The 12710-nt window shown below is 31.1% G+C and overlaps 1 protein-coding gene and 1 pseudogene across 1 annotated transcript; both read left to right on the top strand.

The window, feature by feature from the left end:
* Positions 1–7390: 7390 nt before the first annotated feature.
* LOC145560284 (uncharacterized) lies at positions 7391–9157 on the top strand (annotated as a pseudogene).
* Positions 9158–10678: 1521 nt separating this feature from the next.
* On the top strand, positions 10679–12178 carry LOC145560283 (putative acetyltransferase At3g50280). Its single transcript, XM_081621540.1, has one exon. It carries the CDS (start codon positions 10703–10705, stop codon positions 12128–12130), a length of 1428 nt encoding a protein of 475 aa, XP_081477666.1. The 5' UTR covers positions 10679–10702; the 3' UTR covers positions 12131–12178.
* The last annotated feature ends 532 nt before the right edge of the window (positions 12179–12710 follow it).

The raw sequence follows: 12710 nt of genomic DNA, 5'->3' as shown, positions 1-12710 counted from the left end.
TCACACATGCAATGAGTAACTTTGAACTTTGAACCACATTACTCATCAGTACTTTAATTTAGAAGTATTAAAGTACTAATGAATACTTTAATTCACATCATGCTCCATTTGTATTTAAATTAATCTTTATCAATCAATTATTCAGTACATTCATTCCTTTCTTAATTGGTTAACCAAAAATGTGAATGATTATAAAACGTATCGCATTAAAATAAACCTAAGTGTAGTGCATGTACCCTTTTTTTTTTTTTTTTTTTTTTTTTTTTTTTTTTTTTTTGACAAAGTAGTGCATGGACTTGTGTACATAATTTGCCTTTCTCCTAGATATCACACCACTACGCGTCACGTTGTGACTACTTTAATTTCGTTTGGTTTTATTAGGTGGATGACATGAGCGCAAACACAACCCAAACCAAAACGTTGAATTGTTGAAATATTCCTCCGTATTTTATTACGGAGTACTTAGGACCTATTTTGATTAACTGAATTGAGCTGTACTAAATTTATTGAAGTTGAACTGAACTAAATTGAATATTTTATATGAGAACAAAATTAAGATAAGAACGGAACTGAATTGGACTTATTGGAGCTGAAATAAACTTAACTAAACTGAACTAAAAATAAGCTAAAAAGAACAGTTCTCACTTTATTTTTCAGACATGAAGCTTGAGAGTTGAGGAGGAATAATAGAAAGTATATCGTATTTTATGATAGAAGTGGAGTAGGTTAAAGAATTTTAAAAAAAAACAAAAAAATTGAGAAAGGAAAAGTGAATACAAGTAGAGAGGATAGAGAAGATATAATATACTCTATACGATAAAAAAAATTCAGTTCAACAAATATAATTTCAATTTAGTAAAAATAATTTCAATTCAATTAAAAATATATTAGTAATTTTAAAGACAAAATATAATAGAAAATCAATTAAAATAATTTCAGTTCAACAATAGTAATTTAAGCTTAGTAAAACTTATTTCATTTCAGTTAAAATAATTTAAATTTAACAAAAATAAGGGTTTGTTCTCACTGATTGAACTCAGCTGAACTGAACTGAAGGAAATTAGGAGTTAAACTGAACTTAACTTAACTGAACTGCACTGAACTGAACTGAATTTCAACGTAAGAGAACAGACCCTAGTTTCAGTTTAATAAAAAAAAATCAACAAAAATAAGGGGAAATAATATGAAATAGAGGTGGAAAATAATTAAATATTATTTAATCCAAAAAAGAAGGCATACAATATATTAAAAAAATAAAAATAAAAAAGAATATACGGAGTAAAAAATAAAATATGGAGGGAATAATTTTTTATAGCCTCATATCATCGAGACCAGTAAAACGAACCTAGTCTGATTTGCTGCCTATCTTAACACCCATTAATACAATATTCATTTGATTAATTTAATTTAGACAGTCCAAAATTGTTGAGATTTTATTAATGGTCCAAAATGGTTGAGATTTTATTAATGGTCCAAAATTGTTGAGATTTGGCCGTCTGAAAGTTATTAGCCATTTTTTACCATTCAATCAATACAGTGCTTTTCACAGGCTTGGGGTTTTGGATTTGGCAGGAACCTTGTTTTGTTTTAACGTTATGGAGAATTTATTTGAGGCTAGTCAAGTGGTTAAAATTACGATTCCAGGTGGTTTTGGGATCGATTCTCATCACCTGCCCTTATGACTTAAAAAAAAAAAAAAAAAAAAATTAGAAGCTCTTCTAGAAGAAGCTTGATATACATAGTATCCATGTTTATTTACAACTCTCACATCTTTGGCTTCCTATAATAATGGAGTATAATATACTCTACTCGGTAGTGTTTGTTTTATTTTACACGGTTTTATTTTACCCGCCCTTGTGACTCTCAAGATGTTATAATAATGGAGTATAATATACAACTCTCACATCTTTGGGGTTTTGGAGTAGTTGTCTATGTATATCTTTAAACGAACATTAGAACATGTAATTATTAAAATTATTTTAAATACTGGTTTTAAAATTTAAAATATTTGGGATGAATTTTATAACATTTTGACAACTTTTTATTGACTCGTGATGCATTTTCCATTGTTAAATTACTTGATATTTTTAACGAGCCTCGGAAAATCTTCAAAAATTGTCCAATTTTATGTATTCTAAATAGAGCTAGTTATTGGATAGGGTACCCCAATGATAATAGGGTCAGAGCCAAGCTTAAAGGGCTTTTAATGGACAGGGTCTTTAATGGATAGGATCCTTACTGGACAGGGTCAATATATGACCAAAATGTTTTTCTAATTTAATTGATAAAGAAAATGATAATATAAAAATAATTACATAAATAAATTTATATTCATATATACTTTCTCTGCTTTTATTTATATGATATTTTTTTGATTAGTTAGTCAAGTAAACGAACAATCATAATTTAATACTACTAAATACTAGTGGTCCACATTCAAAGTGTTTTTTTTTTTAGAGAGCCACAAGAGCGAGGGTGAGAATCGATCCTATGATCTCTTGGAATCGGAAAGGAAGTTCTAACAACTTGAGCTATCTCCCTCACTCTTATATTTAAAGATAATATTAGCTATTCATATAAAATTATAATAGCAATAGTAAAAGTGTCCTATAATTATAAACAGCTGTCAAAGTGAGTCTTGCAAAAAAGATTTGGCATACAATTAAAATTAAAGTGACCAAATGATTATTCAAGAGATAAAAAACGTTCTATACTGTAGTTTTAGACTTTAATGCTAGATTGCTAGCACTTTAAGAAAAATAATGTGTACGGCTCTCTTAGTTATTGTTCATATACTACCTCCGTTTTTTAAAGTTTGACTCACTTACTATTCATAGGATTAATATAAAATAACTTTGACCAAACTCTATGACAATATAAATAAATTAGCATATGCGATCTTATTAGATTCCCCTTATTATAAATTTTTCAAATATCAATTTTTTTTATTTTACAATTTTCACTTATATTTAGCCGAAAATATTTACGGTCAAAGATATTCCTTGGTGACCGTGCAAATGCAAAATGAGTCAAATTTTCAGGAACAAAGAGAGTATATAGAGTATTTATTTTAGTTCACTTTCACTATTGAGATGTCCCACTCATTTTCATGCCTTTTATTTAGATCTCATGTCTAAAATTACTACAGTAGTATAATTATATCTACCCGTATTATTTGCAAAAAAAAAAAAAAAAAAAAAAAAAAAATAGAAATTAAATAAAAATAAAAAATAAAAAATTACCCGTTTAATAATTACTAGCAGTCTAGCACAACGTTTAAATTTGAATTTAATACATGTATACATCATCTGATTTTATGATGAATTTATGATGTTGTTTGGTTAGCTAGTCAAGTTAATGAGTGGTCTTAATAATTTGATAAGCTCCACTAAATAATAGTGGCCCCCGTTTAAAGATTATACGGAGTATTAGATATTTCATATACTCCATATAACTATTGTAGTCATAGTAAAATTGTCCTAAAACTATCATCCATAAAAATCTAACTTATATGTTGCGTAAAGCGTAATAACTATTACATGTGTCCGTCAAACAAAAAAAAAAAAAAAAAGTGTTTATTTCACTAGGCATCACTCAAGTTTGGCATTACATACAAAATCAAACACAACAGTATATTACTCATCAAATAACGCAATATATTGTTTCCCAAAAAAAGAAAACAACAATCCATTATATTTTCTTTCCTTTCTTTTTCATCCTAAAAATCTTTTATGAGTATTTATGTTTGGAATCTTTATTTTCTAAATTTATAGTACTACATTCGTTTCATATTATTTGCAACTATTTGAAATAAAATAAAGAGAAAAATCATTTAATCGTTGTAATTAATATGAAACAGATATATTATTTTAAAATCCTTTTTCATTCTTTTAATTTTTTTTGTCAATTCCTCATTTTTACAATTATGACATTTAGTATTTTTTTTGTCACAAAGTATGACCTTTAGCAATTTCGTCTCATAGAGACATAGAGTACCCCTCTAAAACAATGTTTTATCCAACTTCTAGAAGCAAATGAATGAATAGAAATGGCCCAGGGCAGAATCGTCAGAAAATTCTTACAATTACGTGAATCTGTTTACTCTATGTACTTTGACAAATTGAAAACTAACACCATATACACACCCACGAATAGAAAAGTAGGCTACCTTATCTCAATTCAATCCTTGTGTACTCTAATTTTCGACATAAATATAGCACCAATTTATTCAACCTCAATCATTTAAAACCTAAAGTTATCATTCATTCTACCTTTTCTATCCCATTTTTCTTCAATGGCACAACAAAAACAACCATCAATTAAACTCAGTTCAGAATGTTTTGTCAAACCAAAATATGAAGTTGAAGCTTCTAAACAACTTTACCATTTATCACCTCTTGAAATAGGCATGATTTCCATTGACCCTATTCAAAAAGGTCTTCCTTTTACCCTTAATAATGCTTGACCTGTTCCTTTACTTAACTTGACTTGTTTCTTTTACCACACTTGCCAATGTAAAACTTTAACGGTTAATAAATTTAATTCTTTCTGGGTAAAAATTATAAAAGTTATATTTTACGATAATATTTATTGAGACGAATTTAAAAAGATCCTATATAAATATGTTTCACAGTAATTATTATTTCGTATAAAAGACGATCAAAAGAAGAATATTGAATAATATAAAAGTCAAAAGGAGTCAAGTAAAAAAAACCGAAAGAAGTACAATGTAAAAAAAGTTTGGCATAAAATTAAAGTGACAAAATGACTATTCCAAAGATTAAAAAAAAAGGTTCTATATAGTAGTTTTAGACTTTGAACAATGCTAGATTGCTACATTTGCTAGCACTTTAAGAAACATTAATGTGTACGGCAGCTATCGCTACCTTTAGGGCCTGTTCTTATTGACTGAACTCAACTGATGAACTGAACTGAATATTTTATAAGAGAAGGAAATTAGGAGCTGAACTGAACTAAACTGAACTGAATTTCAATGTATGATAACAATCCCTTAATCTTTTTTCATTTTTGCTTTTGAGATGTCACACCTCATTATCATGCCTTTTATTTAGATCTCATGAATCTACCTAACTATCTTTAATCTTTTTTCAAACATAAAAAAATGTTTTACTGTATACTATAATATTCCCTCTATCCCATAATGCATGACACAATATATGATATAGTCAAACATTATATGCATGCCAATGCATTAGTTTGACTTTATTTTTATATTTTTTTAAGCTTTATTTTTATATAATTAAATATTAATGAAAATTATTTTAAAATTATATTATGAAACTTTATATTAATACTTGTCTAATAATATATTTTATGAAGATAAAGAATACTTCCTCCGTCCCTAAATTACATTCCTGTTTGTAAAATTACACGGGAATTAAGGAGGAAAGAATAAGACTCCAAATAACAATAATGAAATATTTCAATGGAAATACAAAACATTAAATGATGTCTTTGAGTAAAACAAAGATAGATTAATGATTAATGTTGTCATGTCATCAACCCTTTGTAAAAAAAAAAAGGACCAATAACATTTTTCTAATTAAAAATTAAGAACCAATCATATTCATTTAAATTAGGCACAAGGATCTTGAGTGAGATTTTGACAGAAAGAGTGAAAAAACATTAAATATACAACAGAATAAGAAAGTTGATTTGAGATATTTGGAAAAAAAAAAAAAAAAACTTACTAAAAATGAAAAGGAGGAATATAATTTTGAAATACCCAAAATAGAAACCAAGAATGTCATTTAGGGACGGAAGGAGTATATATTTTTTATTATGTTAGTAAAATATTATGGTCAAACCTAATGCATGAATAATGAAAAAAATTTCGACTTCTCATGTATTATGGGACGGAGAGTAACAAAGTAACCCTTATAACCTTTATATGCGTGTGGTCAGCCACATATAAGAATGTGTGCTTACTATATGATTTTTTTTTTTTTACTTTGATCACAAAAAAAAAAAAAAAAAAAAAAAAAGTTTTTTTACCACCTACCGTAAAAAAAATAAAAATAAAAAAACTGGTAAGCCTAACGGATTTTTTTTAAATGCTTCGATTTTCTTGCAAAACACATGGTTTTTAAGAATTTTGGATGACATTTTGGCCTTATGGATCCAATTAATGGCCAAAATTGACAAAAAGTATCGTATGTAAATGACTATTTCCTACTAAAAAAATATCTCGATTTGTGTGAAATACGTAAAATGAGGCATTTCTGATTAATTCTTGTCAATTTTGGCCTCAACTTGGTCGAACCTATGAAGAACATATTTTGTGCACAAAAATCAAAGATTTATTTTTCAAACCTTTAAATCTAACAGGTTTTCTTGACAGTAGGTGTAAATAACAATTTTTAGAATTTTTTGTAGTAAAATATAATTTTTAGAAGTTTTGGAAGTAAAAAGCAATGTTTTATTTATTATTATTATTATTATTATTTTTTTGTGATAAGAGTAAAGCCTTATTATATTTCCAAAAAAAAAATAAAATAAAAAATTATAGGATACACTCATATAGTCATATACTTACCTTTCTTTTTCATTCTAAAAATCTTTTATTTATGTGTAGAATCTTTAGTTTCTAAATTTATATTATTTCTTACCTTTCTTTTTCATTCTAAAAATCTTTTATTTGTTTAGAATATTTAATTTCTGAATTTATATTATTTCTTACCTTTCTTTTTCATTCTAAATTTTTTTTATTTATGTTTAGAATCTTTAATTTCTAAATTTATATTATTTCTTACCTTTCTTTTTCATTCTAAAAATCTTTTATTTATGTTTAAAATCTTTAATTTCTAAATTTATCATTCTTCCGTTTTTTTTATTATTGCATTATAGGGGTTGGGTATAAATATTTTGATAGTGGAAAAAAGTAAGAGAGAGAAAGGTAAAAATACAAAATTGTCCATGTGACATATTAATAATTAAAAAGTAAGTGTGAAAAGGCAAGGGTATGTTGGGTATTTGTAGTGTGAACACGAATAAATTTTTTTTGTTAAAGAGAAAATGGTGCAATATTTATGAAACTTCCTGAAAAGGCAAGTTAGGCAATAATAAAAGAACGGAGAAAGTATTATTGTTTAAAAACTCTTTTCCATTCTCTTAGCTAACAATTCATCATTTTTACAACTTCACCCAACACATCATCACAAATTATGACCTTTAGGAGTACCCCTTCAAAACCAGTGTCTATCAGACTTCTAGAAGCAAATGTATGAATGGAATGGTCCAGGCCAGGGCAGATTCGTCAGAAAAATCTTACAATTACGTGAATTTTTTTACTCTATGTACTTTGACAAATTGACAACTAACACCATATATACACACCCACGAATAATAAAGTAGGCTACCTTATCTCTGTTCAACCCTTGTGTACTCTAATTTTCTACCTAAATCTAGCACCAAAGTAATCAACCTCAATCATTTATAAACCTAAAGTTTTCATTCATTCTTTCATTCATTCTGCCTTTTCCATCCCATTTTTCTTCAATGGCTCAACAAAAACAACCATCAATTAAACTCATTTCAGAATGTTTTGTCAAACCAAAACATCAAGTTGAAGCTTCTAAACAACCTTACCATTTATCACCTCCTGAAATAGGCATGATGTCCATTGACCCTATTCAAAAAGGTCTTCTTTTTGCCATTAATAATAATGATCGAGTCAATGTTATTTCTAGTCTTTTAGACAAGCTTAAACACTCTCTTTCTATCGCCCTCGTTCATTTCTATCCGTTAGCCGGTCGATTCATTACCGAGAAATACCCAGAAGAGCACGCTTGTACAATCTACATTGATTGTAACAAGGGTCCTGGTGCAAGGCTAATTCATGTTACGGCCCTAGAAGTTACGGTTTCCGATATCGTGTCATCCACCGATGTTCCGCCCATTGTTCGATCATTTTTCGAGCTCGGTGATATAATGGTTAACCATGATGGTCATACGAGGGCTTTGTTATCGATCCAGGTAACGGAACTCCTAGACGGGGTGTTCATAGGTTTTACTATGAACCATAGTGTGGTAGATGGTACGTCTTTTTTACATTTTATTAGCGTGTTATCTGATATTTTTGGGTCCCAGGAATATATTGGTCAAAAAAATACTTTGAAAATTTCACGTCCGCCAATTTTTAATTTAAAGCCTTGGGTAAGTCATGATCCCGAAAATATGGTTCCTGAGGTGATTAAATTGCCCCATTTAGAGCCCAAGGAATTCGTAGTTTATGTGGATCAAGGTCCGTTAAGGGAGCGAATTTTTCACTTCTCACCCACGTCGTTGGCTAACCTGAAAGCCAAGGCTAACCAAGAATGTGAAACCAACAATGTTATATCGTCGTTCAAGCCTTAAGTGCACTTGTGTGGAGATCCATAACTCGAGCTCGAAACCTACCTTTGGATCAACCAACCACTTGTTCCGTGTTAATTGGTGCAAGGAGTAGGTTTGAGCCACCTTTATCTGATGAGTATTTTGGAAATTACATAAGCGGAACTCAATGGATATGCATTGTAGAGGAGTTATTGGGCCATAATTTGGGCTGGGTTGCAATGAATTTGCGAAAGGAAATTATGGCCCAAGATGAAAAAACTATACTTGGTATGTATAAGTTTTTTACTAAATCCCCAGTAGTGTTTACGCCTGGTGATGGTGGAAAAGAATTTCATGGACCAAACAAAGTGGTCATAGGAGGATCAGCGAGGTTCGATATGTATGGGCCTGAATTTGGGCTGGGCCGTGCTTTGGCTGTTCGCATGGGCTATGCGAATAAGGTTGATGGGAAGGTGACTGCAAACCCGGGGCGTGAGGGGAAAGGGAGTGTGGATTTGGAGATTTGCTTGAGACCTCAATTTATGTCTGCCCTTGAAGCTGATATGGATTTCATGAGCTACGTGTCGTGAACTTCGTACACTAAAAAGCTAGAACGACCTAACGAAAAATTATTGTAATGTGGATGTCGACTAGCTTGTTAGAGTTTTTTAAGGTAATATCGAGATTAATGTTTTTACATTGAATATATCAAGTAAAATACATGTTGGTTTGAATTACTTTTCATCGTCATGTGTGATGTCATGGGCTCATGCCTCATGGGATGCAAGTATGTATCAATAAAGATTGAATTTTGTCCTGGTGATGTATGTTTGTTTTTCTATTTAAAAAAAGGTATGACTCACATGAGCACAAACGCAATTCAAGATATGCGTGCCACATTGCCTGCTCTGAAAAAGATAGTGTTTGACTGTGGGAATTGGACATTCATTGAGGTGCTCATCTGCTGATTGGCCCAGAAATATTAAATATACTGCGTAGGCTCTAAAATTGCGACCAAACAAAATAAAAAAGAAAAATAAAATAAAATAAAAAATGGTGGAAAAATGTAGGAAGTTGAGCCCTTTTTTAAGCTTCTGAGCAGAACACGTGTTATCAAAGTAGAGCAAATATCGACAAAGTAAAGCAAATTATTAATATTTAAGTGGCAGCAGAATAGAGCTGGTGTCAACAGAGTTGAGCAGATTATTAAAACTAAGTAGAGCTGGAAATAAGAGGATTTCAATAATAGAGCAGAACAGATCACGACACTCAAAGAAACAAGGCCTAACTTTAGAGGACAGGAGGAACATCCAGTAAATTAGATTGACATTGATTTACAAAAAATGTAAAACAACCACCTTTTAAGGGGAAAAATCAATGGATAAAATGAAAAGGGTATCCTTCATTTATTAAGTGAAATAATAATGTACACCTTATTTATTTGCTCAAATGACCATGTAATCCCTTGATATACAATTTTTTGTACTTCAGACTTATAAATTTAATTTTTCTCGTAGCTATGATCACGTACTACAACACATTATATCAATACGGAGTATAAAGTAGCTTTTATTACCTCATCCGTTCTTTAAATATTACATCATAAAGGAGAAAAAAATAATTTAATTTTACATTTTTTTTTTGCAAAAATATTTGTTTTTCTAAGTTGGATATAGTGAAATTTTTGTTGTGAAACTTTTTTAAAAAGATAACTGGTGTAATACAAATTATTTCTATAATGGAGGAAATGTAAGATATCTATTCATACAAACCAAAAATTAAAGGCTGGTTAAGTATCACAGTATATTTTAATTTTTTACGTAATTTTTTTGTATGAAAAATTTATCAATTACAGTCATTTGAAATTTATATTTTACAAATTGTAGTCATTTTTTTATAAAAAAGTTGCAAATCACAGCCTAAAATATACTGATATCTTGATAATTCCCCCCCCCCCCAAACCAAAATTTTCACTTAATTTGCATGTCAAAAAATATTCTACGGGACCAAATTGAGCTTGGAATCGGTAAAAAATTAATGTAAGTGCCTCTAATCGTTGATAGTTAGACTCGGATCCCTTACAAAGATTTTTGGTCAAACATTTTTTTTCATTTCAAGGGAAATAAATAAAAAAGGGATAAACGAATCCATATCCAGGTATTATTATGGTTAGATCAAATCCATATCTTTTTTTCAAAGGACCCGAATCCATTGAACCTAAATTTCAAATACCCATATTTGTATTAATGAATCCGGATCCACTGTCTTGGGTTGGGTCCATATCCATCCCATCTTTATCCACCTAATCAATTAAAATCCAACAAAGAGCTATAAATGAACAACCAAACATTACCATCCATTCATAAAAATGGCCAATCCTCAACAAGATAAAAAAGCACCCATCAACTTAATTTCCGAATGCTTTGTAAAACCAAAATATGAACCCGCAAAACAGCCTTACCACTTAGGACCGGTTGATTTACTTTTCTTAACTATTGATCCCATACAAAAAGGTCTTCTTTTTACACTAAATAATTCCCCAAGTTTTTCATCCTATGAATCCCAAAATATTGAAAATGTTCGTACCAAAATTGTGTGTAATTTGCTAGAGAAGCTCAAACGTTCGCTTTCTATTGCCCTCGTACAATTTTACCCGTTAGCGGGTCGTTACACTATACAAAAGTACCCCGATGATAACGCTTGTTCGATATATGTTGATTGTAACAAAGGCCCTGGCGCGAGGTTCATCTATGCTACCGCCCTCGGCCTAGCCGTTTCAGATGTTCAATCCCCCGTTGATGTTTCCATCGTTCATCCTTTCTTTGATCTTGGTGAAAAATACGTAAACTACGATTGTCATACTAAGGCTTTGCTATCGATCCAGGTAACGGAACTTTTAGATGGGGTGTTTATTGGGTTTAGTATGAGTCATAGTGTTGTCGATGGTACCTCTTTTGTTCATTTTATGAACGTGTTGTCTGAAATATTTAGATCATTAGATAATCATAATAGTGAGAATGATGTCACAAATATTTCTAGTAGTGTACCAATTTTTAATTATAGGCCTTGGGATGTTCCGGTCCTTAAATTACCTTTTATTGATGTAGAGGAGTTTATCTATCGTGGGTATGATCCAGGCCCGTTAAGAGAGAGAATCTTTCACTTTTCACCGAGTTCGATGGCTAAGCTCAAGGCCGAGGCTAACCAAGAATGTGATACCAATAATGTTATATCGTCTTTTCAAGCCTTAACCGCGCTTGTGTGGAGGTCCATCACCCGGATCCGAAACTTACCTCAAGATCAACAAACCACTTGCTTTTTAGCTATGGGGGCCCGAAGCCGGCTTAACCCGCCCATATCAGACGACTACTTTGGGAATTTTATTAGTAGGGCCCAATGGGCTTGCAAGGTGGAGGAGTTATTGGGTAATAGTTTGGGCTGGGTAGCAATGAATTTGAATAAAATCATTAAGGCTAATGATGGGAAAGAAATACTTGATTACTACAAAATGCTTGTTAATCCACCAATTGTGGTTCCAAGAGGAATCGAACCTGATGTTCATGGTATGAATAGCGTGATTATGGGTGGATCTGCAAGGTTTGATATATATGGGCCTGAATTCGGGTTGGGTCGGGCTTTGGCTGCTCGAATGGGCTATGGGAACAAGGAGGATGGGAAGATCACTGCAAATCCTGGATGTGAAGGTGGTGGAAGTGTTGATTTGGAGATTTGCCTTGGGCCTCATATTATGGCTGCTCTTGAAGATAATCAAGAGTTTATGAGTTTTGTATCTTGAGTTGATTACCACTCTTCAATGGCTCATTTGATAAGCGATTATCAATCATGGCAATGGTAAATTGGTAATGAATATGTGTGTGAATTTGTGAAGCAAAGGATACCACTTACCACCCATATCATATCCCAAGTAGGTGGGATGCGTCCTAAATAGAGACATAAGAGTAAATGATGTAAAACGGAATTTAAATTTGGGTTTTGAGTATCACTCCTCTAGATTTTAATTAATTAAGTAAAGTAGTTGATCATCCACTTAAATATACTGCGTAATATGTTACGAAGAGTGGACACTAGATTTTATAATTTACTTAGTATTTATTTATTTATGCAAAAGAGAAGCAACAAGCAAGCAAGTCCCCCCCAAAAAAAAAAAATTAATAATAACAAAAACTATGGAGGAATGAAGCGTGGCCAAGCCACACCTACAACCAGGGGCTGAGGGAAGAGGGGGGCTGGTGGAGGCCCGGCCAATCCCTGGTCCAGATTTGCAATTCATGTTTTCTATACTGTGGTCTCCCTTAAAATTATTACATATAAATTTTAGTAAACAAGACTTGTTATGCTCGTTGAGGAGTGGTGTT

Source organism: Chenopodium album, chromosome 9, assembly GCF_948465745.1.
Source record: "Chenopodium album chromosome 9, dcCheAlbu1.1, whole genome shotgun sequence".
In the NCBI taxonomy this organism is placed as follows: Eukaryota; Viridiplantae; Streptophyta; class Magnoliopsida; order Caryophyllales; family Amaranthaceae; genus Chenopodium; species Chenopodium album.
This window is presented reverse-complemented; position numbering and strand designations above follow the sequence as displayed.

Excerpts from the sequence above, each read along its gene's own strand:
- LOC145560283 (XM_081621540.1), top strand. The coding sequence starts at position 10,703 with ATGGCCAATCCTCAACAAGATAAAAAAGCACCCATCAACTTAATTTCC.